This window comes from Salvia miltiorrhiza, chromosome 5 (genome assembly GCF_028751815.1).
Source record: "Salvia miltiorrhiza cultivar Shanhuang (shh) chromosome 5, IMPLAD_Smil_shh, whole genome shotgun sequence".
Taxonomy (NCBI): domain Eukaryota; kingdom Viridiplantae; phylum Streptophyta; class Magnoliopsida; order Lamiales; family Lamiaceae; genus Salvia; species Salvia miltiorrhiza.
This window is the reverse complement of record NC_080391.1, coordinates 54,141,275-54,166,329: the sequence shown is the minus strand read 5'-3', so window position 1 is coordinate 54,166,329 and position 25,055 is coordinate 54,141,275. Positions and strand designations below refer to the sequence as shown.

General features: G+C 34.7%; 2 protein-coding genes across 2 annotated transcripts; one reads left to right on the top strand and one right to left on the bottom strand.

Moving 5' to 3' along the window:
• Window positions 1-2,140: 2,140 nt before the first annotated feature.
• LOC131025082 (probable leucine-rich repeat receptor-like protein kinase At1g68400) lies at window positions 2,141-7,413 on the top strand. The gene is made up of 3 exons (XM_057954684.1): window positions 2,141-3,748; window positions 4,501-4,931; window positions 7,076-7,413. Exons 1-3 carry the CDS (start codon window positions 2,275-2,277, stop codon window positions 7,238-7,240), a joined length of 2,070 nt encoding a protein of 689 aa, XP_057810667.1. The 5' UTR covers window positions 2,141-2,274; the 3' UTR covers window positions 7,241-7,413.
• A 7,653-nt stretch (window positions 7,414-15,066) lies between these two features.
• LOC131025081 (glycosyltransferase BC10-like) lies at window positions 15,067-24,222 on the bottom strand. Its single transcript, XM_057954683.1, has 3 exons — window positions 24,103-24,222; window positions 17,602-18,221; window positions 15,067-15,960 (listed from the first exon to the last, which is right to left on the bottom strand). The coding sequence occupies exons 1-3, from the start codon at window positions 24,206-24,208 to the stop codon at window positions 15,316-15,318; spliced, it is 1,371 nt and encodes a 456-aa protein (XP_057810666.1). The 5' UTR covers window positions 24,209-24,222; the 3' UTR covers window positions 15,067-15,315.
• Window positions 24,223-25,055: the final 833 nt, after the last annotated feature.

The window sequence follows — 25,055 nt, the reverse complement described above, 5'->3', positions numbered from 1 at the left end:
AAAAACGAGGAGTGTGTAATATTATAATTTTTATTTTATTTATTCATCACACAAAAAATATAGTTTTACCCTTTTTTGTTTGGTTTCATATTAGATAATATATGCATCTTAACTTTTGATGGCTCTTTTCCTCTAGACGAATACTATTTTTCCTCTTAGATTTTCCCTTCTGAGGTTTTAACGAGGCTCGACCCTTAGTCTGCTTTTCTTGTGCTTTCAAGGGTTTTTCTTTAGTTTTTTTATTTTTTATTTTTCTAATAAAAGCTATATTTAATTGAGATAATATATGCATCTTAAATGAAAGATAATGGAAAGCCATTTAATTTGGTATATAGTTAATTTGAAATAAATAAATAAATAAATTATAATTATATCAACAAAATAATTATTTTTTATTTATATATATTTTTAGCTAAAGATCGGGCACGTTTAAATTTTTCTTCAATTTTTTTTTTCTTATTTTCGCCTTTGCTTTTACTTTTTTATTTTTGACATTATAAAAATTTATTAATAGAACAAAATAATATTACCACCAATTTATAACTTATAGCTTATATTATGAAGGAAATAACAAAATGACCACATTACAAAAGGATGTAAGTAAATGTTCTTTAAATAATAATATATTTATTTTGTTAAGTTCATTAATCATTTATTTGATTAAAATAATATTAAAATAATTATTAATTAAAATCTAGCAACAAATAAATTACTTGAAAACTATCAATATAACCGTGATTATAGATTAAAAATATTACCCACATTTTGTACATATTTTCGTCAATGTTAATGCATATTTTTTTTAAGATTTAGTAACTTAAAATTCTATTTTTTTAGATTTAGTAACTTAAAATTCTTCCTTTTCATCTCAAATCTTCTTTTCTTTTTTATCTTGTACATAAAGAACATTATTCTTATTTTATTGAATAAAATTTGTAACATTTAAATTAAATGAAAGACCGTGAAAAGATTTTAAAATTGATATATACTCCTTGAAACTAGAAACATAATTTATGCCTTTTCCATTTGCACTTTTTTTTCTTAAGCAAAAGATAAAGCTATAATTTTAGATCTTCTGAAGCAAAAGATAAAGCAAAAGTTAGTGGATTATGTTATAATTTATTTTGAAAATAAAATTATAAATTGTGTAAATTACATGAAAATAATAAATTTGATATTAAATTTTTCATTTTTAAGGTTATATTTATAATTACTCCCTCCGCCCACAAAAACAGTCTATTTTTGTCATTTAAGGACGTCCACAAAAATTAGTCTCATTATATTTTTGGAAACTTTACATCACATGATGGATCTTTTTCTTCACTCACAATATAATTAATTATCATTATTTACACTACTTTTTACGTGTGATCCTTTCTCTACTCACAATACACTAATAATTTTTATTAAAATTTGTATCGTCTCTTTCTAGCACTATTTTTATGGACGAAAAAAAATATAAAATATATACATAATTTATATGACCCTAAAATCACAATCACCGCGCATAGTGCGGAAGATACACTAGTAATAATGAATCGGTCTGCAAAGACTATATACGGTTGAATAAGCTGGTAAAAAATGATATTGATTCGTGGATTTAATTTATTTAATACTATATATATTCGCCAAATGAATATCAGTTCTGAAAGAAGCGTACGTAAGTGACAGACTATATCTAACCCCTTTACTTAAAACTTAAGATGAGCATCAGAAAATTATATTTTCTACCAATATTTTATTAATCAAGTTATTATATATGTATACACGAATTTACGCTTGTGATTTATGCAACATGTTATTAGTTATAAACGAAATTTAGCTGAGTGAATGATATGTCTTAAAAAAGAGAATAAAAAGAAGATAATGATAATATAAGCAAACAAACGAAAATAGAGTTATGAATCACATTGAGTAGTTTTCACACTGGCCATCCATGCGCGCCAACGGTCCTAATTTTGCAGCTGTAAGCATTTATTATTAATTTATTATGTCTCATGTTCGATCGCAAATTTGTCATGTTTAACTACATTTTCATCTTATTAATTCACTGATATCTTAAATTATGTGCGACTTATAATCGTGTAAATTTTATAGATTGTTAGTTTAATGAATTCGATGTGTATGTTACAAGTTCAGCGTGAGTTCTACTCGAATAAAAAAACCAATTCTAAAGTAAAAAATTCTTACAAAGAAATCACATGCTTAAAAGTTAAAACTAGATAATATTTAAAAATATAGAAACAGATCATTTTATAAGTGTCTACTTATAAAATGGATTTGCAAATACCTACATTTTCATTAAAGTTTACAAAATTCATGTTTCATTTCTCGCATCTATTTTCTGCAAATCCTTTCACTTTAATACACACTCTTCTCTTCCGCCACCTCAACTCTCAAACCTTCTTCACATTCACCTCTCTCTCTCTCTCTCTCTCTCCAGCAATGCCGTCAGTCTCAAAATTAAACTCAAACCCCAACCCAACAACACTCGCCCTCTTCCTCCTCCTTCTCCTTCACTGCGCCGCCGCCGCCGACAACCCCGACCTCCGCCCCCTCCTACTCTTCAAATCCGCCGCCGACCCCCACAGCGCCGCCCTCACCTCCTGGAACGCCTCCACCGATCCATGCACCGCCTCCTGGCTGGGCGTGACCTGCCTCCGCAACCGCGTCTCCCGCCTAATCCTCGAAGACCTCCGCCTCCGCGGCGGCCTCCCGCGCTCCCTCGCCTCCCTCACCCAGCTCCGGGTCCTCAGCCTCAAGCAAAACGGGTTCTCGGGCCAAATCCCGGACCTCTCCAACCTCACCAGCCTCAAGCTCCTCTTCCTCTCCCACAACCGCTTCTCCGGCGCCTTCCCCTCCTCGCTGGCGTCTCTCTCGGGGCTCTACCGCCTCGACCTCTCCCACAACAGCTTCTCCGGCCGCATACCCGCCGCCGTGAACGGGTTGACCCGCTTGCTCACGCTGAGGCTGGAGGGAAACGGGTTCTCGGGTCCTATCCCGGGTTTGATACTACAGAATCTGCATGATTTCAACGTGTCGCGAAACGGGTTGACGGGTCGGATACCCGACTCACTTTCGACTTTCCAAGCGACGTCGTTCTTAAACAACCGGGCCTTGTGCGGGCCGCCGTTGGAGAAATGCGCGAAAGCAACCGTTCCGTCGTCTCCGACCACGGAAACAAAGCCCGACATTAACTCGGAAAATAATCGCCGAGGAAAATTCAGCTCGCCGGCGATAATCGGCATAATAGTCGGCGATGCTTTAGTTTTAGGGCTGGTTTCGATGCTTCTGTACTGCTATTTCTGGAGGAGTTACTCTAACGAGCTGGAGTCATCGCCATCGGGAAAGAGCAGCGGATCAGGGGAGAAGACGATCTACTCGTCGAGCCCGTACCCGAACCCGAACCCGGGCCAATCGGGGTGCGAGAGGGGGCGGATCGTGTTCTTGGAGGGGGTGAGGAGGTTTGAGCTGGAGGATCTGCTGAGGGCGTCGGCGGAGATGCTCGGAAAAGGCGGGCTCGGAACGGCGTACAAGGCGGTTTTGGACGACGGGAATGTGGTGGCGGTGAAGCGGCTGAAGGATTTGGGGGGCACCGGAAAAAAGGAATTTGAGCAGCAAATGGAGGTGGTGGGGAAGCTGAAGCACCCTAATTTGGTGGACCTCAAAGCTTACTATTTCGCCAAAGATGAGAAATTGTTGGTCTATGATTACATGCCTAATGGCAACTTGTTCTGGCTGCTCCACGGTATCAATTTTTTTATATTATTATTATTATTATTCCTTATTTTCATTATTAATTGTTTCTAGTTTATTAGAGCTAATTATTAAAACAGAACCTTAACTTTCAGTGTTTTTTGGATAGAGGGCTATATGCTACAGATTTTAAAAATAAGAAATAGTATATGTTATGAAATTTGAAACTGAGGACTATAGCTTCCATTTTTTTCTTTACATATACACTTTTATTTTTGGCCGTGATGGAAGCTACAGTCTTCATTTTGAAGTATTAAATAAGAATGTAAATGTAAAAAGTTAAAATTTTGTATAGTCATCATTTTCAAATTCTTTAACATATAGTTCTCAATCGAGAAAACACTGAAATTAAAGTTACAATCCTATTGTAATAATTAGCTCAGTTTAATTAGTTAATAACTGGGATCAGTCGCAACTTTGATTTTATGATGATTTTTTAATTCGAATTTACAAATGTTGTCTACAATTATTTAAATTCTTGAATTCATAGTTTGAATCAAAATTTGGACCAACTGAAACTTATCGAAAACTGATTTGGCAATTTGAAAAAAATTACTATTACATCATAGATTCACTCTCCACATCAGCTATTAATAAGTTGGAGCTAAAACATAGAGTCAAAGTTGTAGTAATTTTTAATAATAACCCTCAACATTATTGCCTATTTTGGAATAGTGATATTGAGAATTATGGTGAATTATGTGGTTACGTTGTTGAAGTAGATTCCTTTGACGATGTGTATAGGGAACAGAGGACCGGGAAGAAGACCATTAGATTGGGCAACGAGATTGAAGATAGCAGCAGGTGCAGCGAGAGGGATCGCCTTCATCCACAGCTCCTGCAAATCCCTCAGCCTCATCCACGGCAACATCAAGTCCACAAACATCCTCATCGACGGCGACGGCGCCGCCAGGGTGTCCGACTCCGGCCTCTCCGCTCTGTCGCCGCTCCCCAAGCCGAGCGGCTACCGCGCCCCCGAGGCGTCGGACGGCCGGAGGATGACGCAGAAGTGCGACGTGTACGCCTTCGGCGTGCTCCTGCTGGAGCTGCTGACCGGGAAATGCCCCGCCGCGGCGGACCTGCCGCGGTGGGTGCAGTCGGTGGTGAGGGAGGAGTGGACGGCGGAGGTGTTCGATCTGGAGCTGATGAGGGATAAGGGCATCGAGGAGGAGATGGTGTTGGAATTGTGTTAAAAATGAAAGTGGGGATTTTTGTCCCACATTGGTTGAGCTATCAAAGTAGGTGGAGACCCTTAGGCTATTTAAGGAGTTCCAAGGTCTTTGATACAATTGCACCAATCACTACCTTTAGTCTTGTGATTACTTCTAGTTTGAAATTCCTTGCTCTTTGTTTTAGAGGGGTGAGAGGTTTTCAAAGGCTTGTAAGAGTGTAGTGGTTGTGAGTCGAGAGGGTGAGAAATACTGTGTGATTGTAGAAATTTATCATATAGTAATTTTTCAGTGTGTCGTGGTTTTTCTCCGGATTTGGAGTTTCCACGTTAAATTCTTGTGTTGTTAAATTGTGTCTATTTTTATTCTTATTTCTTGCTTCTACCAAGTTTGGATGGGGAACTGATTTCCCAACAATTGGTATCAGAGCCTGGCTGAGGTCTCTTGATATTCCAAGTATGCTCTGTGGTTGCAGCATTGTCTGATCTTCCACATCAGAAAGGATTTCTTGAGAAAGATCCGGGCGGGGGTGTCTCTTGCGAGACGGCTGTTCATTTTGGTGGAGAAGCGGTACGTCAAGTCAACTTCAAGTCCAAATGAAGTTCGACGTGGAGAAATTCGATGGAATAATAAATTTTGGCTTGTGGCAAGTGCAAGTCAAGGATGTGCTGATACAATCTGGGTTACACAAGGCCCTGAAAGGAAGTCCGGGTGCAGTCAAAAAGCCCGGTGCAGATGATGACGCAAACAACAAGTCCGGTATGAGTGATGAAGATTGGGAGGATCTGGATCTGAAGGCGGCAAGCACAATTCGTCTCTGCTTGGCCAAGAATGTACTTGCAAATGTACATGGGATTTCGAGTGCGAAGGAGCTTTGGGAAAAGCTGGAAGCTCTGTACCAAGCAAAAGGCATCTCGAATCGGTTGTATTTGAAGGAACAATTTCATACCTTACGGATGGATGAAGGTGTGAAGATTTCAGATCACTTGAGTATTCTCAATGGCATTATCTCTGAACTGGAGAGTATTGGAGCGAAAATTGAAGATGAGGATAAGGCGTTGAGACTCATCTTGTCTCTTCCACGTTCCTATGAACACATGAAGCCAATATTAGTTTATGGGAAGGAAACTCTGGTCTTTGCTGAAGTCACGGGCAAACTTCTTTTGGAAGAAAGAAGGCTGATGAGTGAAGGACGTACTTCATCGGAAAATTCAGCAATGGTGGCCTTTAGCAGAGGGAGAAAGAAAGACTCCAAAGGCGTTGTTTGTTGGAGGTGCGGAAAACCCGGCCATACGAAGCGAAACTGTCCAGGTGGAGCTTGTCAAGGTGGAGCGGATTCGGCAGAAAGCTCCGAACAATCAGCTAACATCGTGTTTGATGATGTCCTTTGAGGACATGAATATCCTTATGGCATGTCCAATGGCCATGATAGAGGATGTGACGATGTTAGTTGGACCACATGTGCATGGTTTTTGGCATGGATGCAGGTGTGTGGTGAAAAGTATGTCGATGGCTGATGACTTCTAGGAGGGCCAAAAGCTAGAAGGTTGCACCAAAATTTCAGCAAGGTTTTTTCGACATGTGCCGAAGAAAAATTCTTAGAATGGTTTATTCTAAGTGTTCTACTCATTTGGTGGAGTAGGTTTATTCTCTTTTGAGGATGATGGTTCTTTGTGATAAGAATCATAATTGTCGGTGAAGACAATGGTGTTTTTCTTTCATTTTTAACAAGGTGGAGATTGTTGGAATTGTGTTAAAAATGAAAGTGGGGATTTTTGTCCCACATTGGTTGAGCTATCAAAGTAGGTGGAGACCCTTAGGCTATTTAAGGAGTTCCAAGGTCTTTGATACAATTGCACCAATCACTACCTTTAGTCTTGTGATTACTTCTAGTTTGAAATTCCTTGCTCTTTGTTTTAGAGGGGTGAGAGGTTTTCAAAGGCTTGTAAGAGTGTAGTGGTTGTGAGTCGAGAGGGTGAGAAATACTGTGTGATTGTAGAAATTTATCATATAGTAATTTTTCAGTGTGTCGTGGTTTTTCTCCGGATTTGGAGTTTCCACGTTAAATTCTTGTGTTGTTAAATTGTGTCTATTTTTATTCTTATTTCTTGCTTCTACCAAGTTTGGATGGGGAACTGATTTCCCAACAGATGGTGAGGTTGCTGCAGATTGGGATGGCTTGTGCTCAGGCTTCGCCGGAGCATAGGCCGAAGATGGGATTCGTCGTCAAGGTCATTGATGAGTTGCGGCGGGGGACGGCGGAGTCGGTTGTTTCTGTTTCCGACTCGCCGGCGGACTCCGAGGAAGCGCTATGACCTTTTTGTTTTTTATTGGAAGAAAGGTTTTACAAGCATGGTGTTAATGGAGTGTCATTTTTAGGGTTGATGGTATTTTTAATTTTGATTTGTGAGAGCTATTTTACTTAAATGGCTGAGGAGCGGTTGGATTGAGATCACTTTGATTTTTTATTATCGTTTTTTTTTCACTATATTTTTTGAATGTTAGATTAATTTCGAAACCCGAATGTTAGATTAATTTGTTAGGTATAATATTAATACAAAAAAATAAAATGAAAATAGAGTATTAGTTAAAACATAAAATAAAAGTATAATTTATAGTTAAATATATATAGGAGAAAAACCGTCATAGTTCAAAAAGTAAAAAGAAAAGAAGTAGGTAAGACTTTTCGGACGAATGAAGTATTAAATTTGAAATATTTTTTATCCATTGAAATTTGAAGGCTATAATTGTACAAGATAAAGTTTAAAAGAGATTTTGGGTGTAGTATTTCTCAAATATAATCGAAAAAAGCTCTACTACATCAAGGAGTTTTATCGTTGCTAGTTGTTCATAGTTTGTTATAGAGCATCCACAATGGAGAACCAACCATTTAAGAGCCCACTCTCCACAATGGGAGAGCTCACCCCTTGGCTCTCTCTAATTTCTATTTTTATTTCCTATTTAATTTTATTGTTGTTTTTAATTAAATTTAACAACTCAAATTTCATTAAATTTAAAAATTAACCCTACATTGATTGAAAATGAAAATTGCAATACAATTAAATAAAGTCCTAAATTACTTAATATTAAAAAAAATATAAAAAAGAAACCTAGAATCTATGGGAGATTGTTGCGTTGCTTGATTTTCGCCACCTTGGCCAAATGAAATGCCAACTCGTCGGGATTCATTTGAGAGGTGTCCCTACTCATCAAAATGCTATCGGTGATGTCACGTTGAGTTTGGGAGAATTGTCCCATGACCTTGACCATCTCCGCCATGTACCCGAGAGCTTGAGCATTGTCGTCGGATGCCTCGGCCTTCTTCTTGCCTTTTCCTTTGTCTCTCTTCATCGGCTTTTGGCCTTTGGGCCTTGTGGAGATACTTTGGTCGCTAGAAGTCGTTGTGTCGCGACCATCCGAGCACTTGGAATGTTTATCGGAGTGGACATCCTCGCCAATGCTCGTGAATCTTCTAAATTCGCGCAGTATATTCCATGCATATGGATACTTAAACTGCGAACGATGCTCGACAATGAACATTTTTTCTGCTTGATTGATGATTTGCTCATCACTCATGCCGGATGGCCAATTCTCCCGACATTTTTTGTAGATGCCTTCCCACAACTTCATGTTCTTTTGGACGCGTTGAAAGTGCGACTTGATTTGCTTGATCGCGTGGAATGGTGACTTTGGGTTGCTGAGCATTGTATTTTTTGCATATGGCGCCCCAATACTGAGCTCCTTTCTGGTCAACCCCTACCACGGAGTCGTTTGTGTGCTCGAGATACAAATAACATATGAGGATCGTTTCCGGTGGATTGTAGTGACCTCGTTGTTTGGTGGTCGTCGGCATAGATGTTATCTCCTTCACCTCGGGCTCGGGGTCGTCCGCCGCCGCAAATCGGGCATTCAAATTGATTCCTTCAATGCCTTGCGTTTGAAAAGCATTTGATTCTTGAGTGAATGGCGAGAAGCCTTGGGCGGATGCATTTGATTCGCCGGGAGATGGATTTTAGGGGTGTTGGTTCCAATATTTTCTCCAATCTCCATCCATGATTTTGTACGAAAGGTAGGAGAAGAAGATGAAGAAAGAAAAAGATTGGAGAAGGAAAGATAGGTAGGAGTATTTTATAGAAGAAAGAAGGAAAAAAAAAATCAAAAAGGCCAAACGGCCAAATTTGCAACGGCAAATAAAAAAAAACGGTACACAGCAACAGCTGCATTTCGAATTTTTACAATTTTTTATTTTATTTATTTTTAAAAAAATTAGCCGAAAATTCGCTGATTGGGCGATGCATAGCACGCGCCCAATCCTTCCGCTGTTTAAGCCCGGAGCCCTGGAGGGGGACGGGCTCGCGAGCCGGCGGTGCGGCAACAGGGAAGGGCGTGCAACAGGGGGGGTCGAGCCTTTTTCCGAGCCTCCACTGTAGATGCTCTTAAGAAAGTTTGTTTAAGGCATTTACTAGGGAAAGTTCAGTTTTCTCACATTTTATGAAATGAAATAGGGAAAATTGTATGTAAATACACAAATTTTACTCAAAATTCATATTTGACGTAAAGTCAAGATTTTACAATTAAATACACCAGCTTTGTAAGTTGTTCAATTTTGACGCCGATTTCATTTTCGATGATCGGAAAAAATGACGTGAAGTTAAGATTTCATTTCATTTTGTTTTGTTACTTGTCCGGCGATCTAAAAGCTGTGTGCCGGCGAGCCACATAGGAGCTACGTCATTTTAAAATTTGGAGAAAAAAATGAAATCGGCGTAAAAATTGAACAACTTACAAAGTTGGTGTATTTAATTATAAAATCCTAACTTCACGTCAAATATGGATTTTGAGTCAAGTTTGTGTATTCATATGCAAATTTTCCAATAAAATATCTCCTCAAATTTCAGTTGAACTAATCTCAATATGGTATATCAAGAGCATGAGTTTTTGGGAGTTCATCTTTCCCAGATTAAACATCTTTCCCAGCTTTCAATTCGTCTCTTCCCACTCTTCATCCTATATATCTTCTTCTTCCACTCTTCCTCCTATATATCTTCGTCTTGATCACAACAATATGCATTTCGACGCATCCAAATTCTCACCACAATTCGTGCGCATGGCTTTGATGATTTCATTTTATCCCCTTTCCTTCCACATTAACCTACTGACTCAACCTAAAACACCTCTAGATTGACTTGCAATAGAACAAAGACATCCTAGCATGATAAGTTGACCCAAGTCGTCTCTCAAGGAAGATTCTACATGGCTCTTAATTGTATCACACGAAAGCAATAAAGTTTGGATTGAAAACTGTAAAATTAAACTAAAGCTTGTAATTAAAACTTAACTTGAAATTAAACTCAGAATTAACTAGGCAAAACTCAAATACTTAAGCATGAATAAATTACTATCCCTAGGCAGAATTAAACGATAAAGTAAAGGCTACTCGAATTACTACGCTAAGAATTTAAACAACTGTAATTAAAAGCTTCTAATCTAATTTGACATAAACGAAATTGCATAATTGAAAGCAAAACATAATTTAAGTAGAAGCTAAGAATTAACGTAAATAATAAATATCGGAATCGTCGCGAGAAGCGAATCACTGTCACTTGATTACAACTCGAAACGGAGAACTACATCAAAAACGGAATTGAAAACTAACTTAGCACGAAAACTATGAAAACTAAAGAACTATGAAAAACTATAAAAACCGTAAAGTATTTTGATGCCTAAGGGTGAAGATTCTTGATCCGAAGGCTGAAGAGTAGATGCCGGAGGCAGAAGAGTTATTCTGATCATGAACGTTAAGCCCTTCTTATAGACTGCCTTTCATCAACCCTAGCGACAAGGAGGGCCTTGCAAAATTGGGCCTAAAAGATAAGCATCAAGGCATCGTGCGCACACATGAGAGTGCAATGGATAAAGTGCTCGGCAAGTCTCGGCAGCGCTGGCGAATGATTGCCAGCTCTGGAACAGTGCTGGCGTAGGTAGCTCTGGAATAGTGCTGGCGTACGTAGCTCTGGAACTTGAGCTCTGCATGAACGAATGCCAGCTCTGTCGGCCTTGCTAGTTCTGGCGAGTGAATGTCAGCTCTGTCGAGTTTGGTCAGCCCTGTCGAAGTAGGCAGCTCTGGAGATAGTCAGCTCTGGATATGGTCAGCTCTGCAGAATTGACAGCGCTGCGGCTTTGTCAGCGCTGCGCACCACTTTGAGCCCAAATACACAATTTTTGATCCAAAAACTCCAACTTAGCATTCTTCCTCCTGTTTTATCAAAAGCTCCTACAAAGCATCAACAAACTCATAAACGCACCAAATTTCAGAATATTTAACTCAAATTTAGCACAATCAAACCCCCAAATTAAGAACAATTAGGCATAAATCACCTACAACTCGCATTCCAGTTTCAAATTCAGAGTATCTATCTAAATTTAGGCTGAGTGAATCATCTCTCTTAAAAAAGAGAAAATGAAAGATAAAGATAAGTAAACAAACAAAAATAGAGTTATAAATTATTTTGAGTAGTTTTTACACTATAGGCACCAACGGTTCTAATTTTGCAGTTGTGCGCATTTACCACTATGTCTCTCGTTCGATTGCAAATTTGCCATGGTTCACCACATTTTCATTCTTTCTCGAATAGAAAAAAAAATCCACATTTTCATCTTTAAATTACTGATATCTTAAAGTATGTGTGACTTATAATGCGATATATTGTGTGAATTTTTTAAATTACTCCTAGTTTTACGATTTCGATATGTATGTTATAAGTTTAGTGTGAGTTCTACTTGAAAAAAAAAACAATTCTAGAATAATATATTCTCACAAAGCATTTACATGACATATATATACATTATACATGAGGTGATATATACTTGTTTTCGTATTTTGTCTCTGCAAACTGCTCAGGACTGCTTGTAGCGTTCAATATCCAATTAAGGACAACCGACTCATTCAATCTTACTTGTTTTTCATCTTTTGTCTCTGCATACTGCTCAGGACTGCTATAATATCCAGTATAGGACAACAGACTCATTCAATCTATCTACTCCGCGGCTCTGGGAAATGAGAAATACAATATCCCATATTTGAAGTTGATACAGAAAAGACGAAAATAGCGTCATCGTGTCGAACATCTATCAACAAAAAGGTACAGAATTAAAAGAAGGCTAATATTCCCCCAATCTATTACTTGAAAATTCCGTCGGAAACATACCGTAATCCGATAAATTTCGGAGGTCTTCCGAGAATTGCCCGTTGTAGAACCGACGTTGCTTCTCGACTGGGATATCGCAAGACCCAGAGACAATGCCCTTCAATTCCATAACCTCCAAATTGAGGTTTACGGACATGTCAAATTGAGCTTTACGGATAGGTCGAATTGCCAGGATTGGTTCATGTCCACAATGTTTAGCCAAATCTTCTCTCATTCACTCATATCGGCTCTCTGCCGCTTATTTCCGACCATATCAGCTCACTGCCCTAATATCAAGAACTTGATTGTGTATATGAATTCGGTGTATCTAAGTGGTAACTACTCCCTCTCAATTTTTGTATATTAAAATTCGCTTCGCTGCCGCTTCTTTCCGGCCATATCAGAGTGCTCACCTCGCTGCCCTAATATCAAGAACTTGATTGTGTATATGAATTGGTAACTACTACTCCCTCTAATTTTTACATTTTAAATCAAATATTTACATAAAATATATGAAATTGAATTTTTTATTGTGATGTTTAATTTAATATACATATTATAATTAATCGAATTTCATAATTTTAGAACGAAATAAAATAAAAAATAAGAAGTTAAAGAAAATAATAAAATATAGTTTACAAATAAATTAACCTTCAATTTTATATAACAACCAAACTAACACTTAATTTCAAATTAATTTGAAATTAATGTCAAATTCGAAGTTGACTTTTTAATATATTATAGATATTTACATAAAGACAAAAAAAATCTCATTATGAAATACTTCAATGTCCTTCTATAGAGTCTTTTGAACCAATCATCTTCCTTATCAAAATAAAAGTCTAAGCTGTGTAAAATATTTTACCATGACTATAATGTAATAAAAATTAATTTTACTCTCAGTACGATAACATTTATTTAACTAATTAGTAATAAGTATAAGTAATTTTATACTTTTTGAAGTTGAATATTTTTTTATATATTATACAACTATAGTAAAATTACTATTATTATTTTTATAATTTAAAAGATAAAATTCATAAGTTTTTTAACTTATATCAAATAAATCTCATAAAAGGGTTCTAATAAAGATGACTTTTTATAGTTCTATGTGAGTCAAATCAATGATCAATAATATCTCAATAACATATTTTTATCCACGGTCATTATTAGATAGTCAAAACGTCCATCTAAAACTCTTTAATTTTTACGAATGTTGGCAAGAAAGATTTTCTAGAATTTTTATTCTTTTTATGCATTATTCGTGTCAATTATATAAATAGACTGATTGAATTTTGCACAAAAAATTAAGAAAATCATTACAAAAGAAAATTATACAAGTAACTTTCTAATATGCTCATATTTATTATCTGACGCTACATTAATGTTAGATTTAATAAAAGAATTAAATAATGATATATTCGTAAATGATTTAAAAATGCATTACCTTTTATAAAAATTGACCTATATTTTGGGAGATCTATAAGTTTATTTAATTGAGACAAATAAAGTATATTTTATCCACGCGGATGAGGACAATAGAAATGAGAAGAAGTTGGATAATTGTTTTGAGCACATTAAAATTTATACTATTTTCGGTGTGATTTTATGAATTATTTTAAGATAAATTTGAAACTAAAATAATTTTTTTAATGGAAAAAATTGATTGAGGAAAATGGTATAAGATAATGTAAAAGTTTAAGATTTATTTTAAAGAAAGTAAAGATTTTTTTTGATTGACAAATTACTTTTAATGAACTACTTTGATTACATATAATATTGATATTATGAGTTATTTATGTAAGCAATTATAATTTAGATTATTTGGATGTTTCTGCCCCTTTTATACTATTATTATATAGATATATATTAGATTATAAGTTAATGAACATTCATCGACTATAATATCTTACCTATTATAAACTAATTAAATTCAATAAATATATATATACACATTTATTGTGTATATGGAATATATCATATGCATAACATAATTTGTTATTAATTGTATATAAGTAAATATTCTTAAATATATTATATGTCACTATAGAAGTTAAAACATTCAATTAAACTATTAAAATTAATTTGTTGTCATGAGTTAGAGCATTAACATTGGTTGAGTCTCTAGTTGGCTCAATCATGTTTCAGGCCTACTTGTGAGCTAACTACAACATTGGTTTGACTCATCGTATATTAGTTTTTGAGTTTTGATTTAATTTAAACTGTATAGGAATAGTGTGGAAATGGTGAATTTTTATAAATTAAATAAAATAAAAATAAAAATAAAAGGCAAAGAGCCGTTATGTTATGTAGCAAATGAAGTCATTTCCCCCATTCTTAAATTTTTTTCTCATTTACTATTCAAATTTTCGTTTGAGCCAGGTGAGATGGGATGAGTTAGAGCTGAGCCACTATCATCCGCATATGAGGGCTCATTCCAAGGCCAGCTTGAGCAGGCAATGAGCCAGCACTGATATTGATGCTCTTATGTCATTGTAATATTCATTATTAATTATTGATTCAAAATTACCAATACATTAGTATGATAACTCATTTATACATATTATTTTTAGAAATTATATATGAAAAATAATTGAAAATAAAAGTTGTTAATTACGACAATATGTAGTCGTTATTAATATAGATTACAATGGCTTGATTGATCTTAAATGTTAAAAATTTCTTTTATACTTCTTGACTAAATGTTCATGAAAGAAAGAATAAATACATATGTTAAAAGTCCATATATGATCATAAATCTTATCTATATTAATTTTTTGATAATTTTATTTATGTTTATAAAATATTTTATTTACAATTTACTGCACATTTTATGGTCATTTTAGATAAAAAAAATATATATTATTACATATTTAATATGGTCATATAAGGTAGACTTAGGCTACAAACTCATTTTAAAATAAATACTACAAACCATGAAAATGTGATAAATAATATGAATATAAAAAATTATAACAAAAAGATATTTATAAATTTAAAGTAGAAGAAATGAACAAACAATTAAATTTAAAAAAATTCTAATAATAATACGATGATTTTAACGGTAAATCACAGCTTACTATTTTTAGAAGTGATTAATTCTACTTTTATATATAGATATAAAAAAAATTGCAGGGGCCCGCTATTGCGGCATTACCCCAAAGAATGATATCCTACCAAATAACCTCTCTCTAAATATGTACCTATTTGTTGAAATGCATAACGCTTGGTGCAAACCTCAACAGCCTATCCAAAGCATTTTGTGTGAATTTTCTTGCAAACAAAAAGCAAACACTTGTCTTGCTCCCATTGTACTCGCAGCTCGTGCCACTCCTCATCTTCTCCAACAACTCTAGTGTGACATCTGTCCTAATAAACTTCGAGGGGTGGGGCCCGCCCCTCGACCAGTCGACCCAGGTCAACGTCCGGTTCGCGTTCCTCTCCCCAAATTTCATGCTCACGAGCGTCGGCAGGTAGTGCTCGTCGGCGTAGCACGAGCCGTTGCAGTAGCTCTGGAAGAGCGGGAGATACGTCTTGTCTGCAACGACTTCCAGAGCGAGATTCCTGTCCATCTGGAACCACTGGGACCCCTTCCGCCACTTGTCCAACGTGATGGTGGGGCCCATCTCGTGGTTGTATCTGCCGCGGCCCACGGCCCCCGGCAGATCATAGGACTCCACGAAGTTGTGGGAAGAGTTCATCAAGTAGGAGTATATAGTGGAGAAGTTATAGAGAGGGATGCATGACTCGGAGAGGAGCACGAAGTATTGGTTCGAGAAATCAAGAAGCGCATTTGCTAGTAATCTTCGCTCTGCTTCCACCATGTTCACATTGCCCCATTCTACCTCCTGCATTCATTCGTCGTGTCATATCAATATCATGTTAGTAATGCATATCACGACGATGTCACGTTAGCAAAATAAAATACGAAACGAGAGAAAAATGAACGACAATTACAATATTTTTGTACAAATTTTAGCAAGCCAAGGAAGAGAATGCTTGATTCGAGCCTATGATAAATGTAATTAATTTTGAGCTCATCCAAAATGTAGCACAAAGACATGAATAAAAACATTAATTAGTTAACATCGTTCGTAGGCCATAGCTGCTTATGCGTCGCATTAAATCACACATGGGGCTTGCCGCCGGTGCATGGCACAGCCTAACTCATAATTCTTAAATCAACTGTAACATTCAATAATTTTTTAGAATGGTATTCATAAATATTACTCCCTAATTGTGTTGTCACGTGTGTTGGAGCAAATTGGGTGCTATAACTAACTCTGTAATTTTCCCTAAAAAAAAAAAAAAACCACTCTGTAATTTTCACTAATTAATTCTATGATACTTGTTGATATTTCAGATGTAATATTAGACACATCTAAGGAATTCAAGTTCAAGTATTCAAATTGGCATAGCAAAAATCACATCATGTGGGCTCTTTTTTATTTTTTTTTACGAGAAGAATACCCTTTAAATGCGCTTATTTAATGAATATATAAAGTCTATGTGTAGCAAATTGAATGTGTGTGATCAAGACGAGAAGATACCCTTCAAATTGGCATAGCAAAAATCTCAAACAAGCCACGTTAGGTTGAGTGTGTGTGATCTGACATGATGTATGCAGTGATTAGGATAATTAACATGTACTAATATTTTTGACAAATAGCTTCTACGTGTTAAAAAATGACCGACCTTAAATTGGAAAGTTAAGTAAACCTACAAAAATGGAGGGTTGGCATACTGCATTCCTTAATCTATAAAGAATTTGAATAAAAATCTCAATAAACATAATAATATACAAAATATTTAATAATTTTCATCTCGAAAAGAATTCTTGATTATGCCTCTTTCTATAGTATCACTTTTTTTTACACAAGCAGCAACATTCAATCATTGTGCAAGGGAGTGGTTGATCCACATTTTGCTCAAAACTTCAGATTAATTCTTGCGCACTTTGTATACTAATAACAAAAGGAACAATTTTAAGATAATTTTTTTACCAAACATAGATTTTGCTACATTCACCATCGAGAATTATCAGAAGCAATATCAACTCATAAATGCAAATTCCATGAGCAGTTGAGGAAAAGAAAAAACAGAGCAACCATACCATTAACAGCAAAAAATCAAATATACTATCAATTAATACCGCAACCAACAAAAAAGAGAGGATTATTCCGCCTAAATATACCAACTTTACTTAGTTCTAGTTTTGCACATAAACTAAAATTTTACCTTCTAATATACGAACTTTCAATTATTTTGATTTTTCACAATATTTTCATGGCTAGGTGAAGTGGTACAACTACATTGTAGACATTCAAACGTCCACCCTAAAATTGATATGGGAATATATGATGATCGTGTGAAAATCAGAATAATTGAAAATTACGATCAAATTTTCAGATCATGTGCAAAATCAGAATTTGGTATAAGTTCGTTTATTTACGCGCAATTACCCATAAAAAGAAAAGATTTCAACTGACCTTACTAGCAATTCTCCGGCCACGAAACACCGAGCCCTCCGGCTCCGATTCGTTAAACGACGGATCGGAGTGGACGTAAATCGAGTAAAGCCCGCGGTTCCCGTGGAAGAACCGGTCCCACAGCGGCGCCAGCACCACCGGCCCCCGCGTGAGGAACATGAAGGCAATCTTGGGCACGCGGCGGAACGGGAATTCTTGGATCTTAGGCGCCATTGACGCCCTCCACATTAGCTCCTCATCGCTCATGCCATGCACCAAGCTCGGCGGCTCCTGCAGGCTTCCTTCGGCAGCCGGAGACGGCGGCGATGGGAACGCTGCCGGCAGTGGCGGCTGCTGGAGCGAGGACTGGGCGGTGAAGAAGGAGAATTGGCCGCCGGTGACTTGCAGATTGAAGGAGAAGCTCTTGTAATGGAAGCAGATGATGATGCCGAATGTGAGGCCGGAGGCGAAGAAGAAGAGGTAGGAGAGGAGGTTCGCCAGCGGGAATGGGGAGCTCGGCCGTTTTCCGGCGGCCGGGAATGCGGTCTTGGTCGCGACGGGGAGCATGGACGGCAGCGGCGGCGGCGGAGACTTCTTCATTGTCGGCGGCGGTGGCGGCTTCGAGAAGTGTTGAGGGATGTCTGAAATTGGAGAAATTGAGAAGGAATGAATATTCGAAGCTACGTGAATTTAGAGAGAAGTATTTGTGGAAGAATTGTATATATAAAGAAGAAAGAAGAAAAATCTTAGGTGGTTAGAGAAGTTGGAAAGTGGTTTATTCCATTCTTCATCTTTTAAAATAAGCGACTTTTTCAAAACTTTTTTTTTTCCCCGCAAAATAAGTCACTTTTCACATAAATTTTTAGATTTATCTTTTTTTTTAAATATATATACATGATACATCATAGGGTGCTGTTATAGTGAGAACCACAATTATCGTGAGAACATAAGAACCAATAAAATTACTGCATCTGCTATACAAATTAATGCATCCGAAAAAAATAATTTTTTTGCTCCCTTCAGGATTCGAACCCAGCACCTGCATCCATCCACCAAGATGATGCATCCACCGTAGATCTTGACGATCGAATGACTTAAAATGGTTCTCCGTTCTTATTTTATTAGTGGTTCTTATTTGAACCTCTCCCTACATCATATACTCATGTATCCAAAATGGGGCATAGAGTAACACAATAGTGCAATATATTATTTAATTTGTATCTTAGTAGTGCAAGATTTTCCATACTTGCTAGCTTATCAATATAATATAAGTATCATAAGACACCAACTGTCGGTTGTAGTGTGAGATTATTCCAATGTAAGTAATAGAAAAATAGAAAAAAGCAAACTTTGGATTAGCGAAGAAGTATGTGGCCAATGATTTGTGCTTTACTTATACATGGCCAGACTTTCAATATTCTATACTAAGTCATGATATATATGCACACTTAATTTGTTATATATGTTAATAATATTATTCAACACAATATATATATATATATATATATAGGAAGAGGTTCTAATAAAAACCTCTGTTAAAATGAGAACTAGGAACTTAATCTTGACCTTTTAAATATTAGATCTAATGGTTAGGATCAGAACCGATCACCTACCCACCGCGGGCATGCATAACGTGCCCACCATGATGTAGCAATTGTAATTATAGTAAGATAATTTTAATTAGAGTAATGTTTATTAATTATCTTTCCTAATTACAATTGCCACATCAATGGTGGGCACGTTATATTTACCCACGGTGGGTAGGTGATCGGTTCTGTGGTTAGGATTTAGTCAACAAAAGAAACTGTGCATCTATTATATTTTACTGTGCACTTAAAAAATATGCAATTTATGCAATTGAAACCAACAATGCAAAATACTCAAGCAAATCGAAATTGTGCATCTGTAGTTTAATCTCAGCCCTCTATTTTATTTAAATCAATGGTTTTAAATTGGTTCCTAGTTTTCATCTTAAGAGGGGTTTTTATATTAACCCTACCCTATATATATATATATATATATATATATATATATATATATATATATATATATATATAGGGAGAGGTTCAAATAAGAACCACTAAATAAAATTAGAACAGAGAACCATTTTAAGCCATTCGATCATCAAGATCTACGGTGGATGCATCATTTTGGTGGATGAATGTAGATCCTGGGTTCGAATCCTGAAGGGAGCAAAAATTTTATTACTTTCGGATGCATTAAATTTAATAGCGAATGCATTAATTTATATAGTAGATGCATTGATTTTAATGGTTCTTATGTTCTCACGATAAGTGTGGTTCTCACTATAACCGCACCCTATATATATATATATATATATATAGGGAAGGGCTACCGTGAAAACACTTCTTAAAATAAAAATAAAAACGGCTAAAATGTATGAATTCTATGTAGAACACGTATGAATTAGCTGTGTAACTGTATGAATTGCGAAATTCATACATGTTCTACATAGAATTCAGTCGAACTCAGGACCTTTCGCAATTCATACAGTTACACAGCCAATTCATAAGTGTTCTACATAGAATTCAGTCGTTTTTAGTTTTTACAAAAAGATGTGTTTTTATTATAGCCCACTCCTATATATATATATATATATATATATATATATATGAATGAGCTAAAATAAAAAAATCATTTTAAACTATAAACTATTAACTATTTTCAACTCTTAGATCATCAAAAATTTTATAGTTGATTAACCACTTTATTAGATGAATTCAAGGTATTGGGTCGAATTGTATATAGAGAGAAAAATAATAATGTTCGAAATTCAGACATTTACACAAAGAATTCAGACGTATTTCACATAAAATTCAAAAATTTACACACAAATGTCCAAAGATTAAATATCAATAGTTAGATTATGAGTATACCAATGCATGATGTAAGTCCGTTCCTAGTTTATATATATAATTATTTAAAAATAATCACACAATATATAATACACGCTGTAAATAAATAAGATGAGACATATCTAGTCTAATGTGGTTGTCTCTTCCATAATGTTGAAGTAAATTAAGATACGGACTGTTAAAACAAAAGATGTAGTGCTTTTAGTTAAATTAATCTATGTTCCATGTTCCAATATAGAAACAGAAAAAAATGACAAAAGAGTGGATTTCGTTGTAGTTTACATGAGTTGAATATGTCATAATAAATGAACACGTATTGGCCGTCAAAGCTGGTTTACTGTCAACTGTTGTGGATTTTGAACTCTCCAAGGTCAAAACTTAGGAGTTGTCACAACTCACAACCCATAATTAAATTATTAAAAATTATACGTCCTGAAAAGAAACGAAGTTGCGGTTAATTTTTAAATATTTCTCCTGAGAAAACCAAATTGAAAATACTAACGAAAAGAAGAAAAGTCAAAAGTATCGCAAACAATTCAACTAATCATTATGTTCTTGCCTCATTTATAAAATAAAATCAATAAAATAATTTTAATCTAATAGTGCACACATTTTCAATTCATTTACAAACTTAATTAACGGCGTTGCACTATCATCCAAAATATTTTGTTTGGGGGAATAGGGTGTGAGACTCGTGTCATGAGTAAGAATCCTTGCATCGATCCGGTTGTCGGGATTATATTAGCTTGAAATTATTCGATATTGATGAGGAGCAATATGTACAGAGTAGGGAAAGAGTACAAATCAGAGGAATCGACCCCACTGGCGGGACGAATATGGCAGAAGAGATACACTCACCAGAGAAGTCAATTCCATCAGAGAAGTCATCCCCATCAGAGAAGTCACCATCATCAGAGAAGTCATCCCCATCAGAGAAGTCACCATCATCAGAGAAGTCATCCCCCTCAGAGAAGTCACCATCGCCAGAGAAGTCCTCCACGCCAGAGAAGTCATCCACGTCAGAGAAGTCCTCCCCGCCAGGGAAGTCATCCGTGCCAGAGGAATCGCCTCTTTCAGAAGGATCGCCAAAGACGCGGAGGATTTTTCCCGCTTGAAGATGAAATTCCTGATATACCCTTCAAACCACGTCAAACGCATGCACTAGCATCGATTTTACCTTTTTACCCTCAATTGTAATCTATAAATAGGTCTCGTGCTCGTGTATTACATTGACGCTATCATACACTTTTGAATATAACAGCTATTTTCCTCTAGTGCAAAGTCTCCGATCATTCACTTCGTCTTCTTCAGTCAATCGCACTAGGTATAGTTTATGATTTCACTTTGTAGTTTTAGGTGTTGGTTTCATAAAACACCAGATATTAAGTTGGCTTGATATTAATTTTGTCATAAGGATAGGTCAAGGCTCATAATACAAGATTATTTCTATGTGACATTATCTCAAGATTGAATTAATATCGGACCATATATATCCACCCAACTAAACAAGATATCATAAGATTAATCTAATTTAATCATATCTAATCCTTCAAATCAAACAGACCATTAATCAAATATCAATAAAATTATTTTCACTAGCAAAATATATTAAATTCTAATTAATTAAATACAATCAAACATCTATATATAAAGTTATAAATTTATAATTATACATGAATTTGAATTCATATATATAGGGTGCGGTTATAGTGAGAACCACAATTATCGTGAGAACATAAGAACCAATAAAATTACTGCATCTGCTATACAAATTAATGCATCCGCTATTAAATTTAATGCATCCGAAAAAAATAATTTTTTTGCTCCCTTTAGGATTCGAACCCAGCACCTGCATCCATCCACCAAGATGATGCATCCACCGTAGATCTTGATGATCGAATGACTTAAAATGGTTCTCCGTTCTTATTTTATTAGTGGTTCTTATTTGAACCTCTCCCTATATATATATATCCAATTTATAAATTAATATTGACATGCATTAATTAATAAACAATATCATTTAGCTATGTAATTCATATATAGATTTTTTTTAAAGAGTATATATCAATAATGGTTCCCGAAGATGGCAAAAATCAATCTTATTCTGTCAAGAGTGAATAAAGCATAACTTACCACATAAAAAATACTATTGTTTTTTCATATGCAAAAAACTATAATAAAAAAGAAAGCATTATTTTTATGTTTAAAAAGCATAGTCATGGAGAAAGCATGGTTCCTTATTTTTTTTCACGATGACTCAATTTTCTTTTTTTAATAAATTTATAATATTAAAAAGAAATTAAATGGTCGCGCCACAGGAGACTCAAACTCAAGATCTTTTGGCCTTAGACATTAAGGCTTTACCGCTTGGACAACACACGCACAATACGATGACTCAAATCTTGATCTAATTAATTGTTGAGCAAGTATTTTACTGAGCTCCATTTTCTTTAACATAGATAGAGTATGGCAAAAATCAATCTTATTCTTTTAAGAGTGAATAAAACATAAAATTATGATATAAAAAAAAGTATTGTTTTTTCATATATATCCATGCATATCTATAATACTTAAATCTTGATATATATGAATATTGAATGGACGTATATACCTAAGTTTGCATGGATAATATATCTTAAAGATATAGGAGTACAATATAAAATTCCCTAAACCGATTTAAGCATATAAAAAAATAAAAATGAAAAAAATGCACAAGTGGAAATTTCTTGAATTTGAAAATTAATGAGGGGATGGTCCATGACGGTGGCTAAAGCTACCTACGGTTACACCAGAAGATGCAAATAACGTGTTGGTGACCAAAAATACCCACCACAAAAAAGGAAACCGAGTCGTTACTGGTTAGCCCATCTGTCAATGTCACATATCTTCCATTCCCAACATCACATACTATAATCAAATAATTTATTTTATACATTTAGTATTATTTATATAAACCTATGTAGTGATATATATGGTGGATATATATTGAGCTTTCTTTTGAGGCGACCCCTCATTGAAGAAAATATATATCGTCTACAAATAAAATATATTTGAATTTAAACACCAAATCAAAATATATATATATATAGTAGCATAATGTTTCGTGGCTTTGAATATATTATATAACACAGTTTGTATGGCAGGATCACTAGTCCAATTACTTGTATTGTTCTAAATAAAGCATGTGTTCATATGATTACTTATTTTGCAATTTTTCTTAATCTGCATAATTAACAATCATAACAATTAACCGAAATTTGTAGAATAAGTTAATTTTCTGTCTTAAGTAAACAAATTTTAGAAGAAAGCTATCCGGTTTTTTTTTTTAGTAGGGGGTGAGATAATAGACATCGAAACCTAAAAAAATATGTTTTGCATCTATGTTTTATAGGCGATGAAAAACATATGTTTTGCATTTATGTTTTATAGGCGATGAATACTTAAATCTTCTGTGTGTAAACGAATTTAAGAAGAATCAGATTAAATGTGCAAATAAAAAATAACTATACGAATGTCATTTTGTTGGGAATCACGACAATACAATTGGTGGAATATTAAAAATTCACTTTAATTTGAATACAAGAACATAAAATTCGGGCAAATATATATGTTTTTTCTAAATAAACAGAAGAATTATAATAAATACCTTTTCGTATTTTTTCCTTAAAATCCTTGAATCCTTTGTTGAAGCTCTTCAACGTAGACAATATTTTGATTTTGGCGAAATCAGCGTAGTAAACGTAATTTTTCATCACATCATGGCTATGGTTGTAGACGTAGTCACTTTTTTATAGCCAATGTTTAAATAGTATCCGAGTTTGAAACAATTTCGTTTGATATAGAATTCTAAATAAATAAAAGACTAATATGTAAATATTCTAGATAATTGATAATATTAGAGCACATCTATTGAATACTCATAAATCACAAAAATTTATGTACATCTGCATCATGTGAATGGATCCTATCCATAGCGTGATCCGTCGCGACCCGTCTAACCCGATCAGCATCATTCAATAAGTATAATTTATTAAAAATAAATTATTTATTTTTATTATTATTTATTAAAAATATTATTTACATATATTAAAAATATCATTATTAATATATCATTTAATGTTAAAAAAATATTATTTTATATTATATATACTTTATGTCGTTTGTCGTCAGGGACGGAGCCAGGGGCGGAGCCAGGGGCTAGAGCCCCCTCCCAAATTTTGAGTTTTTTTTTTAAATATATATAGATATATGTTTATACCTATTATAAAATAATTTTGTTTTATAAAAGAGTATTTGGTTATTATATTCTCTCATATATATACTTAAATAATTCCGTTATTTAAAACTATATAATCTATAAAATATTGTTTGTTATTATTACTATTATACTTGTCTTTTAATAAAAAATGCCTAATATGTATGAAATGCTAAAAAAAATTATAATGTATTGAAACTAATTTATAATATATAGAAAATATATAATCTATGAACATGTTGTTTGTTATTATTATTATTATGCTTATCTTTTAATAAAAAATGTCTTAAATATACGGAATGTCCAAAAAAAGTTTTGTGATATATTGAAATTATATAATCTAT